General features: G+C 34.9%; 2 protein-coding genes across 9 annotated transcripts in view; both read right to left on the minus strand.

Annotated features, from left to right (window-relative positions):
• The window catches only part of Mi-2 (chromodomain-helicase-DNA-binding protein Mi-2 homolog), a 97,169-nt gene that overhangs the window by 27,967 nt on the left and 46,562 nt on the right, over positions 1–22,640 (minus strand). The gene's annotated exons all lie outside the window — the stretch shown is intronic.
• Positions 7,708–22,640, minus strand: part of Su(Tpl) (Suppressor of Triplolethal) — a 56,540-nt gene continuing 41,607 nt past the window's right edge. For all 6 annotated transcript variants that reach the window (XM_073980837.1, XM_073980842.1, XM_073980839.1 and 3 more), the window contains exon 3: positions 7,708–14,613. In XM_073980837.1, coding sequence (XP_073836938.1) covers positions 9,637–13,716 — 4,080 coding nt within the window. In that variant the 5' untranslated portion in view covers positions 13,717–14,613 and the 3' untranslated portion in view covers positions 7,708–9,636. The remainder of the gene's footprint in view (positions 14,614–22,640) is intronic.

The raw sequence follows: 22,640 nt of genomic DNA on the forward strand, positions 1-22,640 counted from the left end.
ATGTTAATTTTTCGCATAAAAGGAAATGAGGGACTCTGGCCATGTTTTGAAATGTGAATGTCTATACATAATATTCGCTCCAATGCGGCTTGTTTGACTTATTTTGCATGGAATATGTCAACCAATGCTAGTGTAAACGTGAGTTTAAGTGAAGTCTAAACTAACAACAGAAAATAATACCAAAAATTGCAAATAAAATGTAAAGTCTCACAAACACTGGATTATTGTGTAAACATTTCCCATATGCAGCCCTGTTTATGGGATTTTCATTACAATAATAAATTTTCTCCATATGTTTCACAATTTGTGATGTGGCCAGGTTGTTTAATACAAACATTGCCAAAATGCTGAAGCTCTCAATATTTGTTAGGGAAATTATGTTATAGAAAGCTCTGATTTATTATTGAGAAAGATGACATTAAATTATTTTATTATTAAACAGAAAGAACTTTGCATATGCTTTGTTTAATTAACAAAAAAAAACTCTTGTTTCCCCACAATGAGAGAAGATATTACCATCTAGTGAGTGTTTGAGATGTAGCCCGGCTGCTTAAACTTTAATTTGATCACATGTATATGCTACCAGGCCACACATTTAACTAATAGAAAATAACATCACTGAAAGTCATTCGGGTTATTTTAAAACAACCAGGCCACACCAAGCATCAACAAACTTTTATTATTATCAAAATATAAAAAACGAAGCAAATTAATTATTGGTCCATGGTAATTAACAAAAAATAGTTTCCTTTTGTGTTTTGTTTTTGTACTTGGGAGTTACGAAAATATACAATTTGTTTTGAAGCAAATAATATTGTTTTTTGCCTAAAATATATTATGACTTTTTCCATATGATTATTTTTTATCAAAAATGTTTTCTTGTTGTTGTTGTTTTATAAAAAATATTTCACATGATTGTGTGGTTTTTTTATATTTGATTAGCCTTAATATTATTTTCAATGTATATAAAAATAAATATGTATTCTGTTTGCAAAATATATATACAATATTTGGTTTTGTTCAAAAAAAAATATTCTTGTTCCAAAGTCTTTTTCTTTAGAAGAAGCTCAAAAAAGAAGTAAAAAAGCTAAGAATATGACCAATTAATGTGTTGGAATTCCACTGCAAATGAACCCAGTCATAAAAGAAATATTTCTGTAATCGAGAAGGCCTATTCGTTACTTTTTTTCGACTCCGTAGTGAAATTCTGTAACTTATTTTTTAAGTAAATCGCTAAATTTAAAATGCTTATAATTTCGGTAATTAACGAAAATTTTCGTTAACTTAATACCCAAAATAAAGTTGTCGTTAACTCCTCCTACCGATACCAAACAGTGTTGTCAACTTCCATTAATACTTTTCATTCATAACTTTGCTTTTTAAGTTTGCCGCTATTTGTTGGTAAGTCAAAAAATAAGTTAGGATTTACTGAAATGAGCCTTGTCTAAACGTAACTATTACGATATTAATCAATTAGTTTCTCATTAGTTTATTTTTTTTAAGTTTAAGACATCTGAATTGTTAAAATGTATCGTATATTCGAATAAATGCATATCCCCAAAAATAGACGTCATGGTAAACCCTTTTCGTTTAAATAATCAATTAATTTAGTTTAAATTAGGTTTATAAAGACAAAATTGACATGTGGCCAGGCCACTTTAGTGTACTTTTCTAAATGACAATTGATTAGTGTGGTATACACGAACACACTAGAAAAAACGCAAAAATTGTTAAATGACAATTTATTAGTGTTGCATATATGGATACACCAGAAAAGCGCTAAAATAAAAGGAAATTGGAAATGGAATTCTGTAACTCATTTTTTGAGTAAATCGCTAAATTTAAAATGCTTATAATTTCGGTAATTAACGAAAAGTTTCGTTAACTTAATACCCAAAATAAAGTTGTCGTTAACTCCTCCTACCGATACCAACAGTGTTGACAACTTCTATTAATACTTTTCATTCATAACTTTGCTTTTTAATTTTACCGCTATTTGTTGGTAAGTCAAAAAATAAGTTAGGATTTACTGAAATGAGCCTTGTCTAAACGTACTATTACGATATTAATCAATTAGTTTCTCATTAGTTTATTTGTTTTTAAGTTTAAGACATCTGAATTGTTTAAATGTGTCGTATATTCGAATAAATGTATATCCCCAAAAATAGACGTCATCGTAAACCCTTTTCGCTTAAATAATCAATTAATTTACTGTGATGCCAGACATTGAAAATAGCACATGAAAATATTTTGGCTTTTAGGAGAGGGTGGAGGTGAAGGAGCTCCCTTTCTCCCTTCTTACCCACAAGCTCAAAACATTTTCATGAAATTTTTCATAGTCTGGCACAAGAGTTAGTTTAAATTAGGTTTATAAAGACAAAATTGACATGTGGCCAGGCCACTTTAGTGTACTTTTTTAAATGACAATTGATTAGTGTGGCATACACGAACACACTAGAAAAAACGCAAAAATTGTGAAATGACAATTTATTAGTGTTGCATATATGGATACACCAGAAAAGCGCTAAAATAAAAGGAAATCGGAAATGGAATTCTGTAACTCATTTTTTGAGTAAATCGGTAAATTTAAAATGCTTATAATTTCGGTAATTAACGAAAATTTTCGTTAACTTAATACCCAAAATAAAGTTGTCGTTAACTCCTCCTACCGATACCAACAGTGTTGTCAACTTCTATTAATACTTTTCATTTATAACTTTGCTTTTTAATTTTAGCGATATTCTGTAAATCAAAAAATAACTTATAAAATCCCAGTACATATCTACCACCCTTGAGTGGTGGAAATAAATCCAATTCTAGAATATGTTTACCTCAAAATGCGTTTTAGAAAAATCTGTTAGTCATTGAAGTTGTCAATTCCATTGAATGTCAAATATGTGGCGTTTTATAAAAATCGATTTGATGTAAACATAACCTTATAACCCCATCTTCTAATAACACAATTACCCTCACCACAGTCATTAAAACAGGGGTAAATCTTTTAATTAATTTAGGCCCACGTCATAATACAAAATTTATATAAAAAATAATTCCAAACCATTTTAAAACTTGATGTCGTCTTTAGAAAATAAAGTAAAAAGCAATATTTTATATACAATTGACTTGTGAAACAGGTTTTTCGGTTTTTCCCCAAAACAAAAAGAAGCAAAAAGAAATTTATAGTCTTGGGGTCCAATTAAAACAAATTTGTTTTAAATATGCCTAAATGTTTAAACAGGTGTATTTAAATATTTTTTTTGGAAGTGTGCAAATAGAATTTTTAATGGATTTTGTTAAATAAATATGTTTTGTATTGAAATTATTTATATGCAAATTTTAAGAATTTTTCAAGGTTGTTGTGTCGGGTAACCTATTTAAGCATTCAAAATAACGATAGTCGTCCATTAAAACGTTGTTTACGATGGAGTTACATTATCATGATACTCGCTCTATTTGGATTTGATGTAAACATATGTTAAACTCCACATAAATCCTGATATGCAGTGGCGGACCCAGATTATCCGCAATGGACTGTATGTTTGCATATAACCACCGGATTTAATAAACCCACTAAGTTTCAAATGTCAATTCCATTGTGTATATGTCAAAATAAATCCTCATAAAGAAGATTAACCAGGCAAAAAGCTCTAATGTAAACGGCGTTTTAAATATAGTTGATGTTCATGTTCAATCAAATAAAGCTTGGTTTAGACTAATACGATGGTTAAGTGCATTGTCTCGATTTATTTGGCATATATTAGGTGTGTCTGGTTACCCTAAAATTTGCAACAATTTGTACAAATTGTTGCTGGAAGTCGTATGTTAACACAAAACTTCAGCAAAAGAGAGCTATTCGAGAGAGACTTTTTGACAGTTCTATTACTGAGAGTTTGCAAGTACTTGCTGGACAAATTTCTTTTTGCAACCAAGGCAGATTGAATAAAGTAGCCGATTCCTCGAACAGCAACAACAAAAAACCTCTTGTTGTAGACTTTAAATGTCAACATTTGTTATGCTTTTGTATGAAAAATTGTTGTTGTATGTTGTTTACAACAACTTTTTTGACGTTTCATGTTCAATCAGCTGGCGCATGGCACAATAATACAGGTACATCGGCAAAAACAGCTGATCTTCATACCAGTTGTCAAAATGCATTATTGTAAATAAAATCACATACAAAATGTAAACAAGCAATTCACAGTAATGCATTATTGTGAGCAAATTTGACGTTTTGTATGATTTGATGTAACACCTTCGTATTCCACCATGAGCTGGCGTGAGTCGGCTACCGTATTCTTCTTCTTCCTTTGCACTGAATAGTGCTGTTGGTGGAATACTAAGTATTCATTAACCATAACTTGGTATTTGTAAGTTTTGCTCGATTATTTTTTGTTTATTTTGGAAGAGAAGTCTATCTCATAGGTCAATGAGGCTACCGTATTCATGTGCCTTGCTTGCAACCACTTGTAACTCTTCTTCTTCCTGAAAACAATTAATCATCTGTTTTTAATTATTCGGTGATTTATGTTTGTGAAAATTAAAAACAATTTTTTTTGGGTAATTTTCATTTTTAATTTTAGTAAAATACAACATTTTTGCTTCCTTTATTGGCGGACAAATTGTTCTGTTTTGACAAGTCAGCTGATTGCTTGCTTATTTTTGCCGGGATGGTGGTGTCTGTTTACTTTTTACAATTTTCTTGCAAAAGAGAATAAAAACTCCTTACTCTCTGAGAAAGTTCTTGCTGGACAATTCTTGCTGAGAAAGTAACCAGACAGACCTATCGTATGAATATAATCCACTGGATTTAAGGATTTGCTAAAATGAACCCTTTTCTAAACGTACTGTTACGATCTTAATCAATAAGTTTCTCAATAGATTATTTATTCTTAAAGTTTGAGACATCTGAATTGTTAAAATGTGTGGTACAGACGAATAAATGCATATTCTCAAAAATAGCCGTCACCGTAAACCAGTGTCGCCCAAGATTTACCATCAATGTTTTAGTATATGTGTATGTATGGGTGAAAAAACTCAACAACCACATGATGTTTTTATTCACGCACACTGTGAGAGAGAAAAGCAAATGCAAAAACAACTCAGTGGGCGCCCTCACTATACTTCATTGCAAAGAAGCCCGACTCTGCCGTAAACCCTATTCGCTTAAATAATCAATTAATTTAGTTTAAATTAGGTTTATAAAAACAAAATTGGCATGTGGCCAGGCCACTTTAGTGTACTTTTCTAAATGACAGTTGATTAGTGTGGCATACACGAACACACTAGAAAAAACGCGAAAATTGCTAAAAGACAATTTATTAGTGTTGCATATATGGATACGCTAGAAAAGCGCTAAAATAATAGGAAATTGGAAATGGAAAAAAATAAAAAAAAAAACTTTACTTCTCTCTTACAACCTGAAAGGAGGGAAAATGTGTTATTTGGTCAATAGGAAAGTGTTTACCAAATAATGAATTTAATAACTATCAAAAAACCTTTTTCCAAATAAAAAGCGAAACAAAAACCTGAAACCTGAAAGAAGGGAGGACGTGTCATTTGGTCAATAGGGGGAAGTGTTTACCAAATAATGAATTTAAAACTGTCAAAAAATCTTTTTCCAACTAAAAAGCGAAACAAAACTGAAGATTTCAAAATGAAACACCATTTTTATAATTTTTTTTGTAATTTTTTCTTCTCAATTTCTTAAGAATTGCACAAGTGTTGATTTTTTATTATGTTTTTTTTTTTTTTAACAACTTTATAAATTTAATATGGTTGGTTTTTGTTTTATATTTATAATTATAATCATTATATTTAATAATAATAATAATAATAAAAAGAGCAAAAAATTATAATTGAAAGCAATAAAATTAAAAAAATAATATATATATATTTTATATATGTATAAATGTAATAATAAGCAATTAAAACACTATGCAACAAATGCTTAAAAATTCAAATGAAAAAATATATATATTGTAATATAACATGGTTTGTTGTTTCATCATACAAAAAAAAGGAAATTATAAAAAGAAAATAAATTAGAAAAGATAACCCAGTCAAAAAAAAAATAAATACATTAACGCATTCAACACAAAAATATCTTATTCAAATGTAAAATTTTTCAGAGTAGGTTTAATATAATAATTACAACAATGTAAATTATGTTTCAAATTGGGCCTTTTGGGAAGTTTCAATACATTTTTCTGCATATTTTAAACTCGTTTGCTCTGTTCCCAATTCATATTCATCTACCAATTTATTGTGTTGCCAGGCCACTTCATGTAAAATCTGTCAGCTATGAAAATGTTGATGGAATTTGCGAATTCTCTGAGATATTTTAAAAGTTCATGTTAAAATGTGATGCCCTTCCGAAAGATTATTTAAAAAAATGAACATAATTTCTATATTGAAGTAAAGTGGCTCAGTAATATGACTATGTCAACAAAATTTCCCATCCTCAGAGAACCCACCATACCATCGCTGCTATCGAAAACGATATCATTGCTATTGATTTCGAATGTTTCTCGATAGTTTTGCGGATATTTTGTTCGAGAACAATACACGAGAATGAATGGAAAACGATTCATTCGTCGCTCAGTTTGTGGCAGGAAAACTTTTGATTTCGAATATCGACAATATTATTAGCGAATGAATGACGATAGTTTCTCTTCGTATAAAAATACCGTAATTCGTGGCGCTGAGAATAAAATGACATAAAATCGATTACCGATTATTCTTCTTTACAAAATTTTGTCTATTTGGAATGAATAGTTGTTTGATATTTTTTGGATATTTTTTTAGACGTTCTATTTAAAATATTTTGTGCAATATGCATTACTGAGATGAATCGATGAGTTAGGTATCATTCAATAGAAGAGATCTATATCGAGCTTATTTCTATTCTTCCGTTCAAAACATAACATAGCACATATCGACACCTCCAAATAATAGTATGCTAAGTCTAAAAAGTGAGTTTTGCAGGAGAAGCTCTCAAAGTGTGGAAATTTTTTTGAACTTCAGTACTATGCTAAGTCAATATTTGTTTATAACTTCTGTTCGGATTGACCGATCATTACCAAAATTTGACAGAATTTAAGTTAAAGGACGTTCGACACCACCAAATAATAGTTTGCTTATTCTGAGCAGTGAGTTTTGCAGGACAAGCTCTAAAAGTTTGGAAATTTCTTTGACCTTCAGTACTATGTTAAGTAAATATTTGTTTATAACTTCTGTTCGGATTGTCCGATTATTACCAAAATTTGACAGAATTTAAGTTAAAGGACGTTAAATATAAAAATGAAAAGAACTTGAAAACATGCTAAGTCGACTTAGCATACTATTGTTTGGAGGCGTCGATATGATTTACTTATTAAAGTGGCCTGGCCACACATTGAATTATCTTTGCATTTACCCCATTTCACATAATTATCTCTTCAAAATGTAGTTCGATGAAGATAAAAGTTCATTATTTTATCAAAAATTCTAAAATACCCACATTTGAATAAGATATTTTAGTTGAGCTGTTTGTTTCATACTCTTTCTTTTCTTGCTGCAATTTGACTTTTTTTAATTTCGACTAAAATTGAGTGAATCTTAAAAAAAAAAACTTTTACACAGTATGTTCTCTCCATTATATTTAAATGAGAAGATGAACGAACAAATTTTTCAACCTGTTTCCTTTTGTTTTCTTTTCGCATAAAGGAATTTTGTTTTTCTTTCTTTTTTTGTTACTAATCTAAATATTACACAAATGGTAAAAAAATTAATTTTTTTTGCTTCTGTTATACAAGATTTTTTACACTTTTTTGTTTTGTTTGTAGTGGTAGGTAATTGGATGAAAGAAGAGTAAGGAGTGTATGATTACAACTTCTTGCTCCCCTGCTTTCTCAATTGTTTGGAGGATTATTTATAACTATATATAATAATAGTAAGCTAATTTATATAGTGTTTTTTTTGTTTTATGTATATAAAAAAATTCTTTATTTTGTAGATTTTTATGAGGATTTTTTGTTTTTGCTTGCAAATAATGTGTGTGTAGGTGTGTGTGTTTTAGTTTTTATAATATTTTCCCTTTCTTTTGTTGTTGTATCTCCTCTTCAGGCTTACAAAATAATTTCAACACATTTTGATGATTTTTGTTGGTTTTGTTTTAATGTATTTTTAAAATTTTTTTTCTTAATTTTTTTCTTTTACTTGCTTGCTCATTGAGTTTTATGCATTTTTTTGTAAATATATAAACTATTCCATAAATGAATTTTATTTTGGAGTTATAATTTGGGGTTAGATCGTTGGGAGGAAATAGAGCTGAGTTATAAAATTTTGGTAACTGAGATTTCCATTAAAAAGATATATCCCTAAACAAATTTTATTGCCTCAAATATGCCTGACATGATTTTTAACACCCTACAATAAATTGCAACTATCCCAGAGAACTCTTACAAAACATGAACATTGTGTTAAAAACTATTTGAAGTATACACCTCACCATCAATCCCAACAATTGTTTTATCTAAATGACAGTTGTACCATAAATCATATGTTTGGTTCTAATGTAAACGGTGTTTTGTAATAAGTTTCTACAATATATATGTGTTTGTTTTGAGATCTAACGAATATCCTTCCTTTTTATTGATATTCACAGATAAAGGACTGACATAAACAATATAAACAAAACTAAAATAATAAAAATATAACCAAATTATTTTAGGTATCCATATTTACATATACATTTTTTAAAAGTTGTTTCAAAGTGTGTACATCATCTTGGCTTACTTCCTCCACAATAAACACTTAAAAATACTCTGTTTCTAATACTCTTGCATATTATGCCGGGTTTTTGATACATTTTCTACCTTAAACAAGTAAATATGGAACGATTTCATTAACAAAAGCCTGTGAAAACGAATTATGTACAGTTAAACGACATGTGGCCAGGCCACTTAAGATAAACGTTGATTAACGGCGGCAAAACTGTCATATGTTTGATGAGGCGACAAATTCTACATTTGAGGTGATCTCTCTCACACAAAAATACCAGACAGGAGAAAAGAAATGTAATCAATTTTGTCTTTGACTGAATATTCCCGAGGCGAATAAAAACATTTTCTTAAAAATATATCCGGTATGTGGAGAGAGAGGATTTCTTCCTAACATAAATGTTTGCAGTTGCAAGTTTTACTCTTTTCGATAAGTTGCCAAGTAAATGAGGGCGAGAAAAAATCAGCTGTTAGTGTGACATTCACCCTACAATGATAACCCAAAAAAAACCGGCTGTTACCAACAATTCTTTTAAGAAATAGTTTATATATTTGAATTTTTTAAATTATGCCTTGTTTATTTTTGTTTGTTATATTATATAATTATTATTTAATAATTAAAAAATATATAGTAAATATTTTACACATATAAACCAAAGATGTAGTAGTAGTAATAATAATAGTGTTGTATTTGAAGAACAATAATAGTAATAAGTGTTGTTGTTGGTTGTTTGTTTTGCGTTTGTTTGCGGGTCGGTCGGTCAATCATCGGTCGGTCATGATCATCATCATCATCATCTTCATCAACATTATCATCCATAATCATAAACATTGGTTTGCATTTACATTTAGCAAAGGGTCATAGCTATGGTCTGGATCATTGGTCATCATCATCATCGTCGTCGTCATCATCATCATCATCGTTGGAATCATCATCGGAATTATCATCGTCATCATCTGAGCCATCCGAATTATCATCATCCGAATTGTCATCATTCGATGAGGATGATGATGAAGAATCACTATCAGAATCTGAATCATTGTTGCTGTTGTTGTTGCCGTTATTATTATTCTGTTGATGATGAAGAAGATCTTCGTTGGGCAATGGTGGTGAGGCGGTGATTGAAAAGAGTTGCTGCTGTTGCGGCAATTCTTGTGTTTTATGTGCGGGTGGTGAGGATTGCTGCTGCTGCCAAGAATTGGAACCATATGATGCTGCGGCTGCTGCTGTTGTTGCCGAAGTCACAGCCACCACATCATCATCGTCATCATCATCAGACATTGGTATCGTTTCTGGTTCATGATGTTCATGACCATAGTGCTGTTGTTGTTGCTGCTGATAGTGCTGCTGTTGTTGTTGTTGATGATGGTGCTCAGGTTGGCGTTGTTGTTGATGTTTTTGTTTCTTATGATGTTTTGAACTCTTTTTAGTTTGGGGAGATGATGACAGGGATGAAATGCCACCATTTGTGTGGTTTTCAACAACGTCATTCGGCACGCCACTGCCACCACCATTCATCGCCATTAGAGGTGGTGAGTGATTACTTTCCCCACTACTCTGCAGCATTGGTGATAGATGGGCCGTAGACCCATTTCCATTGTGATAAGGTTGTTGATGTTGCTGCAACCCCTGCTGCTGATATTGTTGTTGCTGCTGCTGGCTTGCTGTTTGTTGTTGATGCTGGTGCTGGTGCTGCTGTTGTTGTTGCTGCTGCGCTGACGCTGCTGATGATGGCGGCGGCACTGCTGTGGCCATACCACTTGTTAGCTTCTTATCATAATCCATGACCAGCTGTTTGATATGGGCCAACTTCTCATGCAAATAATCGAAACGCTCCTTCCCACGATTAATGGCCTCCTCTTTGCGTATGCGATTGTATTCGGAAACAATTTGATCCTTAATATTATAGTAATCGGGACAACCCTGTTGTACACAACTCAAGCGATCGGCCAGCTCACGAAACCGTTGGCCCACACTCTCTATTTGTGCCAATAATTTGCGATATTCATCGTAATTCTTTTCGAATTCAGTCTTGTAACGACGCCTCTGTTCGATGCTTGTTATGGGCGTATATTTGCTAAAATCGAAGCGAGGTCCATCTGAGGAAGAGTGGGAATTGCCGGCTAATGAAAAAGAGGTGGCAGCAGCTGCGATTTGTTGCGTAGGCGAAGGATGTTGTTGCTGCTGCTGCTGATCTTGGGATGAAGAGTGCGAGGCAGTTTGGGGTGGGGTGCGGGCATTGTCATTGTATGACGAAACCGGAGGAGGCGCCACAGCAGAGTGGCTGTTGTTGCTGTTATAGGCATTGTTGTTGTGATGGCTGTTATGCTTACTAGAATGCTTTTGTGTTGGTGTTGAGGATCTTGAGTGTTTTGATGATGCGGAGGATGACTCGATAACACCATTGCGTCCAGTAGAGGAGGAGTTGGAGGAGGAAGTATGATGACGAGAACGGCTAGAAGAGGCTGACGTGCTACTGCTTGACATTTTATAGTCTTCATTGGGGTTTGGTATGACACTATTACTGCTGCTGCTGCCGTTACCACCGACGACAACGCCATTTGTTTTATGAGAACTACTGCTGTGATTGGCATAACTTGGAGAAGTCGAGGGTTGGCGTTGTTTTTGCTGTTGTTGCATTTGATGATATCTATCTCTGGCGCTGCTGCTACTACCGTTTGACGTTGATTTACTTTCAGGCACAAAATTATTAGCATATGGCGTAGGAGAATTATTGCGGCGCATAGCGGCCGCCGTTGTTGCGTTGGAGGATGTGGACGATGTGGCAGCTTCTCGATTACTGGAAGAAGTACTGCTGCAATAACCACTTGAAGTGCTACCGCTGGAATTGCGCTTTTCTTTCGTTGCCGATGCTGCGGACAGTGTGTTGCTACTACTGGAAGATATGGCAGAGGATGATAGGGATGAGCTGATTGCTTGGCTACCACCAGCAGCGGCAGACGAAGATTTGCTTGATTTACGGCCAGCTTTGCTTGGCTGATCTGTACCACCTCTTTCTCCATTCGAGGAGTTGGTGGTGGTGGCGGTATGTTGCTGTATAAAATCATCCATATTGTTGAGCACATTAAATGTTAAATCGGAATTACCAGAATTCTCATCGTGGCCATTGGTAATGGCGTTGTTGTTGCTGTTGCCATTATGGCCAGAATTATAGTTATGAGGAGAGTATGCCGCAGCGGAAGATGATCTGTGATTATTGCTATAACCATTTCCGCCACTGCTATAACCCATGCCAGTGGAGGAGGAGCCCAATCTTGCGCCAGCGCCCAAACCATTAAGTCCATTATTTGGGTTCGAGGAGGAGGAGGAGTTGGACATTGTGTCCTTTTTATAATGGCTTATTCTTTGTTTTTTACTTTGTCCCGCCAAGGTTAAAGCCCCATCATATAAATCTGGCTCCAGACTAGCACGCTTTAAGCCAGCACCACCACCGTTGACACCATTCATGGCATTGCCATTACTTAGGGCAGGTGGTGGACTCCCCGTGTGTGTTGATGATGTGGGACTTTGTCCCGATATTGAACTTCCAGCATCAGAGCTGTTAGGCGGTGTCAGGTTTTGAGGCTTACGCCGTTTCAGCTGTTGTATTTCCTGTTCCGTAAAGAAAGGCCAATTCTCATCAACATCATTCCACATGACGCGTCGCAAGTTGTAGGTATTGTCCCTGGACAATGTCGATATGTCTTTGAGTATATTACTAATTAGCTGGCGTTCCTTTGGCGCCAGACCCTCATTTTGGAGACGGGAATAGAGTTCGGGTTTCTTAAAAGGCTTCAGGGCCAGCAGGTGGATGAGACGTTCACGAATTTTGCGCCGTGACACATCAGCCATTTTACCACCATTACCATTGGCAGAGGCACTTCCAGCACCCTTTGCATTTTGGGTGGATGCCTTGGAGGCAGCTGCAGCACCACCAAGTAATGAACCATTTGGCAGATTTCTGCCATTGTTGCCAACCAAGGCCTTTTTCTGGGGTCCACTATTGGGTGGAGAATTGCTGTCATGACCACCACCACCCAGGCCCAGCGAGGGTAAGCCATTTGAGGAGCTGGAGAAGTTTGAGGGACTTCCATAACGCTGATGATTGCTACCACTGCTGCTGCTGCTACCAATTGTGCCATTACCACCCATTAAAGAGGGATTGGGCGAGGATTTTGTATTGTTTGTTAGCAGGCGGGAAGAAGAAACACCATTACTCAGTCCTCCACCGCTACCACCACCACCAGGTGGCGAGTGCGTTGATCCCACCGCTGATGATCCTCCTGCTGCTGCTGATAATTTATTACGACTATTACTATTACTAATGCTGCTTAAATAACTACTGCTGCCATTAAGGTTACTACTAAGATTGTTGCTACTACTGTGGTTGCTGTTACTACTGCTGCCTCCTCCTATTCCGCCATTTGTATAGGCTTGCAGTGAGGCAGCGGAAACGGGCCTTTTCACCTTGCGTCCAATATCTGTTTGATTCGGTTTAATTTCCCGTATGCATTTGCTCTTCTCCGTTTCCTCGGCCATTGCCATTTTTGTCCGTGTCGTGTCGTAGACATCATCGTTGGCATGGATGCGCATGCGATGATTGAGTGAGCCGAGCACATCCAAATCGGCTCCAGCCTGTTGTATGCATTCCAAAGAGCCCTCAACATCATCGATGGCAAAACCGAATTTACGACCCTCCGCCGGGCCACCATCGGCTGTGGGAAATTGTATAATGCCAGCATTGCCCAAGAACTGGATTTTGGCACATTGTCCTGTCTGTAAACGTTTGGCCTGTTTATTGCGTTGATATTCCTCAATTGCACGTAATGCCGAATCGGTAAGCTTAACGAATATATACTCTTTGGAATCATCGATAATGCTGCGCTGCTGTGACATACCATATTTGCCGGACGTTAGGACAGACGGGCATTTTGCGGACGCAATCGAATTTGTCATAACGCCTTAGCGTAAGACGCAGGCGTAAATTAGTATTGGGGGGACGACAAAGGCGGCGGCGGCGACGGCAATTTTAGTAATGATTTGAACGGCGGCGTTACAAGAAATGCTTATGGCGTAGTAGTAGTACTTTTAGTGACGGCGGCGTTTGTTTGAATGTTGTGGCGGCGGCAAAGTGGACAAAAATCTTTAATTTTCTTTTACTCCACCACTTTTGTGTAGAATACGTTTAACAAAAAATATATGTACATAGATGTTTGTAAACAAAAGGAAAAAATATAACAAAATGTGTTGTTGTTGTTCTTTAGGGAAGATTTTTTGTGTTTGGAAGTTAAAATTTCTTCTCTTTAGCTTCTTGATGATAGTTTTTTTTTTTTACTTTTTGAGGAGAAGAAGGATGGATGTGGCTTGGATATTTGTAAAATCGTCTAAAATCTAGAATTCGTCTTTTGTTTTGAAGAAAGTTTTGTTGTTGTGTTTGACACTGTAATTTCTATATTAATTCCAAGGAAGTGGGGGTGTGACACAAAATCAGCTGTCTGTTATTGCGGCGGAGGCTGCTTTTTATTTCCTTTCGTTCAAATGTTCTTCTTGTTCTCTCTTATGGAAGTGAGTATGTGATGGAGGATTGTGTTTAGTCAAAACTCTCCTTCCTTAATTGAGTGATGGACGTGTTTTAATTATAACTTTGTGTTATTTGTTGACACACAAAATGACCTTTATTGTTTACATCTCTTAAAGAGAGAGGGAGGGAGGAGGAAGAGAGAAAGGATGTAGGCAGCTTCAAATTTTTGATTGTAGTGCTGAGCGGGACGTTAACCACTTTTGATTTCTTCTTTTTTTGTGTGCGGAGGTTTCGCTCTCGTAGAGGAGTATTCTTTGATGTTTTAAACAGAGCTGGAAATTTACAATTATTTAATTTTTTTCACACAATTTTAATTGGGCTTTTTAACACGAAAAATTCAACTCGATTTAAAAGAAATAGTGCAATAATTTTGTTATTCCACAGGTTAATGTGGTACATAATAGATTAAATAAAAGTAATGCACAATTTGCTTAAATTTCATAGAAGTGAATATAATATAAACGCTGAAATTAATAGAAAATCAACACTAGAAACCCGAATATTCATCAGGGTAGGGAATGTAGAAATTATTGATTTAAGGTAAAGATACAACATGGTAAGGAAATAATGAAATCCACACATCTTTTCCGAAAAAAAGGGTACTTCCACAGACACTTTCTAAAAGAAAGGGCACTTCCAGAGACTCTTTCTAAAAGAAAGGGCACCTCCAGAACCCTTTTCTGAAAAGAAGGGTATTTCCATAGACCCTTTCTGAAAGAAAGGGTACTTCCAGACAACCTTTCTGAAGGGAAGTGTATTTCCAGAGACCCTTTCTAAAAGAGACGTTTTCTGAATGAAATTATGTTTCCAGAGACCCCTTCTGAAAGAAAAGGTACTTCCAGACAACCTTTCTGAAGGAAAGGGTATTACCAAAGACCTTCCAGACACCCTTCTGAGAAAAGGGTACTTCCAGAGACCCTTTCTAAAAGAAAGGGTACTTCCAGAGACCCTTTTAAGAGAAAGGTCACTTCCAAAGACACTTTCCAAAAGAAAGGGTACTTCCAGACACTCTTTCTGAAGGAAAGGGTACTTCCAGAGACCCTTTCTAAAAGAAAGGGTATTACCAAAGACCCTTTCTGAAAGTGAGGAATGCTTTCAGAGAAGTTTTCTGAATGAAATGGTGTTTCCAGAGACCCCTTTTAAAATAAAGGGTTCTTCCGGACACCCTTTTTGAAGGAAAGGGTACTTCCAGACACCCTTTCTGAAGGAAAGGGTACTTCCAGAGACCCTTTCTAAGAGAAAGGGTACTACCAAAGACCCTTTCTGAATGTAAGGGGTGCTTTTCAGAGTCCTTTTCTGATAGAAATGGTGTTTCCAGGGACCCTTTCTCAAAGAAAAGATACTTCCAGACAACCTTTCTGAAGGAAAGTGTATTTCCAGAAACACCTTCTAAAAGAAAGGGTACTTCCGGAGACTTTTTCTGGAGGAAAGGGTATTACCAAAGGCACTTTCTGAAAGTAAGGATGCTTTCAGAGACCTTTTCTGAAAGAAATGGTGTTTCCAGAGACCCTTTCTGAAAGAAAGGGTACTTGGTTTGGTTTTAGGACGCGCAGCTGCCTTGCCTGGCAACTGCTCCACTCGGAGACCTTGAGGTCCATTGTGATCATCCTGAATATTGTGTGTGGTGATTGGTTTATTGCAGGGGTTGAAGTGATGTGTATGTAGGTGAGAAGGAGAGCCGGATAGTTGTTGGTTTGGTTAGTGCTTGTCGATGTGATGTGGTTGATGATGATGTGATGTTTATGTAGGTGAGAATGGTGACTGATGATTATGGGTAAAGGTTGTGTGGATGCTGAGGGTACTTCCGGAGACCCTTTCTGCAAGAAATGGTACTTCCAGACACCCTTTCTGAAGGAAAGGATACTTCCAGAGACCATTACTGAAAGAAATGGTACTTCCCGGCAACCTCTCTGAAGGAAAGGGTACTTCCAGAGACCCTTTCTGAAAGAAACGGTACCTCCAGAGACCCTTTCCGAAAGTAACGGTACCTCCGGAGACACTTTCGGAAAGAAAAGGTACTTCCAGAGACCCTCTCTTTCAGAAAGGGCGCTTCTATATACCCTTTCTGAAAGAAAGGGTATTTCCAGAGACCCTTTCTGAAATTTGTTGATCTCAAATTATTACTAAGAAAACACGCGCACACACACCTTTCCGAAAGAAAGGTTGTTTCCAGAAACCCTTCCTGAAGAAAGGGTACTTTCAGAGACCCTTCCTGAAACAAAGGGTACTTCCAGAAACTCCTTTTGAACGAAAGGATACTTCCAGAGACCCCTTCTGAAAGAAATGGTTCTTCCAGAGACCCCTTCTAAATGAAAGGGCGCTTCAAGAGACTCTTTCTGAAAGTAATAGAATAGGATAGTTTTTTTATTATATTAAGTGATTGTGTGAATGCACTTTAAGCGACAATGGAATCGCTTAATACTTTCCATGTGTAAATGTCATTTAAGGGATATTGTAATGTCTTAAGCGGCCTGGCCACAGGTCACATCATTTAGATGCAATAAACATAAGTAAAATTGCCATTTTCGACTATATATAATTTAAAAATTGCCCTTGTGTAAATGCGTTTAAGGGATAGTGTAATGTCTTAAGCGGACCGGCCACAGGTCACATTTAGATGTAAGAAATAAGCAAAATGGCGATTTTCGTTTTGGTATAATTTAAAAAATAGCCTTCGTGTAAATGCTTTTAAGGGATAGTGTAATGCCTTAACTGTGTATAATTTCAATAATAGCACTTGGATAAATGTCTTTTAAGGGGCGATATATAACGCGTTAAGCGGGCTGGCCACATGTCACATTTAAATGTAAACATTCTCGTAAATAAAAATGTTCACTTTAGACTATGTATTATTTCAAAAATATGTCATTTAAGGGATAGTGTAATGTCTGGCAAAGTCTTAAGCGGACCGGCCACAGGTCACATTTAGATGTAATAAACATAAGTAAAACTGCCATTTTCGACTATGTATCACTGAAAAAATAGCCCTTGTGTAAATGCGTTTAAGGGATAGTGTAATGCATTAAGCGGCCTGGCCACAGGTCATATTTAGATGTGTAAACAAAAGTAAAATTTCCATTTTCGACAGTGTATAATTTCAATAATAGCACTTGGGTTAATGTCGTTTAAGGGGCGATATATAACGCGTTAAGCGGCCTGGCCACAGGTCACATTTAGATGTGTAAACAAAAGTAAAATTTCCATTATCGACTGTCTATAATTTCAATTACAGCACTTGGGTAAATGTCGTTTAAGGGGCGATATAAAACGCGTTAAGCGGCCTGGCCACAAGTCACATTTAAATGTAAACATATTCGTAAATAAAAATGTTCACTTTAGACTATGTATTTCAAAAATATGTCATATAAGGGATAGTGTAATGTCTGGCAAAGTCTTAAGCGGCCTGGCCACAGGTCACATTTAGATGTGTAAACAAAAGTAACATTTCCTTTTTCGACTGTGCATAATTTCAATTACAGCACTTGGGTAAATGTCGTTTAAGGGGCGATATAAAACGCGTTAAGCGGCCTGGCCACAGCTCACATTTAAATGTAAACATACTCGTAAATAAAAAATGTTCACTTTAGACTATGTATTATTTCAAAAATATGTCATTTAAGGGATAGTGTAGTGTCTTAAGAGGCCTAGCCACAGGTCACATCATTTAGATGTAATAAATATGAGTAAAATTGCCATTTTTCGACTATTTATAATTTAAAAATTGCCCTTGTGTAAATGCGTTTATGCCTTAAGCGGCCTGGCCAGATGTCACATTTAGATGTGTAAACAAAAGTAAAATTTCCATTTTCGTCTGTGTATAAATTCAATAAATGTAAATGTCGTTTAAAGCGGGGTACACACGATCAGTTTTGACTGTCGATTTTTCGGAATTGTCGATAACTGTCCAGCGACCACAAAATATTTTGTCGTTGCCTGATGACTGACAAAAATGAACGGCCACACTGGCAAGCAACCCATTATTTGAGCAAAACTGATCGTGTGTACCCCGCTTAAGAGGCGATATATAACACGTTAAGCGGCCTGGCCACAGGTCACTTTTAAATGTAAACATACTCGCAGCAAATAAAAATCTTCACTTTAGACTATGTATTATTTCAAAAATATGTCATTTAAGGGATAGTGTAATGTCTTAAGCGGCCTGGCCACAGGTCACATCTACATATATGTAAAAATAAACAAAATAACCTTTTATTCCATGATATATGATTATAATTCATAACCTTTTAAGTATGCCTAAAACTACTTATCCTTATAATTCTCTAAATAGATAAACGAGTTGCCAATAAGTTTCCTAGCCTATTTTTTCGCTTATATTTAGGGGGAACCTTTAAATTTGTTGATCTCAAATTATTACTAAGAAAATACGCACACACACATAGAAACATACACACATACAACACAGACAAAAACTTCGAAAACAATTCAAAACGACCATCTTTTTGGACTAGTAGAGCCATTCGTGGTCATAGAAAAAAAAAACGAAACTGCAAATTTATAACTGTTATTTAAAAATAGATTTATATTCAAATGAAAGAGAGTGAGCGAGCAAGTGAGTGAGTGATTAGAGGAAGGGGGGAAACGACGACGACAACAAACAATTTCTTTTTTATAGTTAAATAATAATTTTGGTTAATGAATTGGGTTAAGGTAGGCATGGATGGATAACAACTATAGGTAGGTAGTTATGTTGCATGTGATGGGGGAGGGAGCCGTGTCTGAATTTTTGAATGTTTTGCTGTTTTACTTTATTCGCTGTCCGTTTATTTTGTGTAATTTGTCATTGTTGTTATTTTTGCTTCTTTGCCTTCATTTCTTTTAGATACACACACACACATATTACTTGATGTTCTGCATGCGCTTGTATGGGTGATATTGAACAAGTTTTTTTTAATGAATCTATTTTGTTGTCGTGGTGGTGGTACGTAGGGGGGCCATAGCTAAAATTATTCACACCATGCATTGCATTCTATTTTTTCCTAATGGAAATAATAATAAAATTAATACAAATAATTGTTATCTTTTAATATTTTAATGCCTATTTTTTTTGACTACTTTATTTTGGTTTTAATCTCAATCATTTATTCACACATAACCGACTCATACACGCAGCCAATCAACACATTTAAATAATCTCCTCCTCTTTGGGGTCTATCTGAGGAGATTCTCACTCTCAATGCAACTGAGCAGCAGGTGTTCAGCTGTGGTTAAATAGATAGAAGATAGATGAGATACAACACTGTAGACTAGACGTTTGACACTTACTGTGAAAAGTGTGTTGCCATTTGGAAAAGAGAAATGAAGTTTGATACACCAAAGAATGACAAATTAAGAAAAAAAATATAAAAATCTGTATGAAATTTTAACGAATTAGTATTGGATTGGTCTTTTATTTTCTAGCAATTATTATTACGAATTCTCACCTAAGCAAATTGACGGACGACATAGCGAGAGAAACAAGAGTTATAAATGCCTTTGTTGTCGTTTTCGTCGTCGTCGTGTATACCTATATGAAGAATTAAATCATTTAACAGAGTTGTTTTTTGTTATTGTTTTCGTATTGGCTACTGCTTCTTCTTACTCATTTATAAAATACATATGCAGATTTGTTGTTATGTGGTGTATAAATGTTTTTTTGTAACAATCAAATATCCAACCATATATATAATAATAATGGCCATACTCTCAATAACAATACCAAACACACAAAATTATATTGTTATTCATTCATACATATGGAGGGTACGTTCGAATGAACGAACGAACGACTGAATGCCTTGTCTATATGGTGTATATGGGGTTTTTTGTCCGTATGGGGTATGTGTTGTAGTATGATGATGGCGGCGGTACATGAATACGTGAGCTGTATCACTTGCCCGAAATTGATCATAGCAGAAAACAACAAAAACACAACGTAACGGTGGTGTGGTGGTGGTACAATACAATTTTTTTGTTAATTTCTATTCAGCTGCTCTTTGTTATTTTGTTATTTAAGTGGAAAGAGGTAAAAATGCCTAACGAAACGAGTTTGCAGTTTCATTCTCGTTTATTTTTTGTTTTTGCTCTCATGTTCTCTCCTCTCACTTGACTATTATTTTGAAAAGAGTACCACAATATGACAACTGTTAAATGCATTTTTAATTTTGGCTTTTTTTATAATGGAAAGTGATATAGATTTCTTGTTATGTTTGCATGCATGTGTGTGTGTAAAATTATATAAACATTTATGACAGATTATTTATTAAAAAACATCCTAAATGTTTCAATAAATAAATCAATAAACTAAGGTAAGTTGATAGCACTAAAAGAAATCAGCTGTTGTGTTGTCTATCAATTACAGCGGCAAGTCGTTAGAACCCAATTAAAGCGAATGTCGTTTGGCGAAATTTTACTTTTTTTACGAAAAAGTTGCGTTTTGTTAAGGTAATTTTAAAGCAAAATTTATGTTTTCTTTTAAAATACATATAAACTTTAATATAAATAAAATCCTAAACATTTCAATAAATGAATCATTAAACTGTAGTTGGTAACCTATGGTACATTGACAGCATTCAGAGAAATCAGCTGTTGTGTTGTCTTTCAATAACGGGGGCAGGCAAATCGATAGAACCCAATTAAAGCGATTGTCGTTTGGCGAAATTTTGTTTTTCTGTGGCAGAGTTGTATTGTTGAAGGTAAATTAACAACAAAATTAATTTTTTATTTTAAAAATAAGACAAAAATGAAAGGGAGTTTACTTTATATGATTATTCGATTAAAATAAAAAAGTTGGAGATACTTTGTTTATTTACTTTATAAATGGCCTGTTCCCGTACATTATAAAGTGGTACAAATCGTAAAAGTTGTAAAAGTCGTAAACGATTTTCATATAAATTTTGTGTATGGGAACGCAAAATGTGTAAAAGTGGTAAAATTTGTAAAAACTTTTTAGTTCTGGTACAGAGCTAAAATATACTCAGATAGTTTGGCTGACGAGGTTGCGTGAAATTACGTCTCGTATGACAGAGTTGTATTTGCATTATACAAGAGTAATGTCTAAAGCGGCTATTACATCTAATAATAAGAGCATCTGTAAAATAAATGAGTTACATTTCCGTTTAAAGCGTAGTTCACATTGATTAACATAAATGACAGTCATCGAGGAGTATTTCGGTAATATAAAAGTCTAGGTGAATAATTACTTTCCGATTCTTTAATTATTTTATTTATTTATTTATTTATTTATTCTTCAGTAATATCAAATTATTATTACAAAAAATAGAGATTTCCAAAACTTTTTAACTAAACAAAACGTCTTTATTTAACAGAAAATTGTCTTGAAAGTACGTTGGCTAAATTCAAAACTGATTGTGTACTCGCCGCCTTAAGAAGTCGGGTTGCATATCAAATTTATTTGTATTATAATGACTTTATATTTTTACCTTAGGTAGTTTCATATGTTTTGCATCAAATAAATCGAATTATATCAGTTTATTGTTATAATAAGTGCCAATAAATAATAAATGCAATTTTCTTCCACCTTTTTTATACCCTCCACCATAGTATGGGGGTATATACTAGAAATAATCATTGTAGACCCCACAAACTATATATATTCTTGATCAGCTTGCAATTCTACTTCGATATAGCCATGTCCGTCCGTCTGTGGAAATCACTCTGGCGTCTGAACGGATTGACGTAGGTGGATGAAATTTTGGGAAAATCTATTATTTGTACGTAGGACTTTTGGTATTGAAAGCGGGCTATGTAGGTCCACGCTTTCGTATAGCCCCCATACAAAATGACGCGTGACGCGTCGTCGTTTTAAGGAATTTTTAAGATATTTGTCCCATTTTACACCCAATTGGTTGTAATTTGGTATTTTGTGTATCCAGAGGCCAAAAAACATTCCTACCAAAGTTGGTTTATATAGGTCCACGTTTTGGTATAACCCCCATATAAAGTACGCGTCATTTTAATATATTTTGAATGTATTAGTCCCATTTGAAAAAATAATCGGTTGCAACTTTGTATTGTGTTTCCAGAGGCGTAGAAACATTTGTACCATAAATTGTTTATATAGGTCCACGTTTTGATATAGCCCCCATAGGACGATATCTTCCGATTTTCGGTATTTTGAATGTTTTGGCCTCATTATTACACCGAGATGGCTGAGATTTGGTATTTAGTCTTCGTTGAGGGTATAAAATTTCCCCTCAGAAATTTGTACGTATAGTTCCGCGCCATCATATAGCCCCCATAGAACGGTAACTTCCGATTTTCGGTATTTTGAAGGTTGTGG

This window comes from Musca autumnalis, unplaced genomic scaffold, assembly GCF_047663935.1.
Source record: "Musca autumnalis isolate F117 unplaced genomic scaffold, ASM4766393v1 scaffold_4, whole genome shotgun sequence".
Classification (NCBI taxonomy): Eukaryota; Metazoa; Arthropoda; class Insecta; order Diptera; family Muscidae; genus Musca; species Musca autumnalis.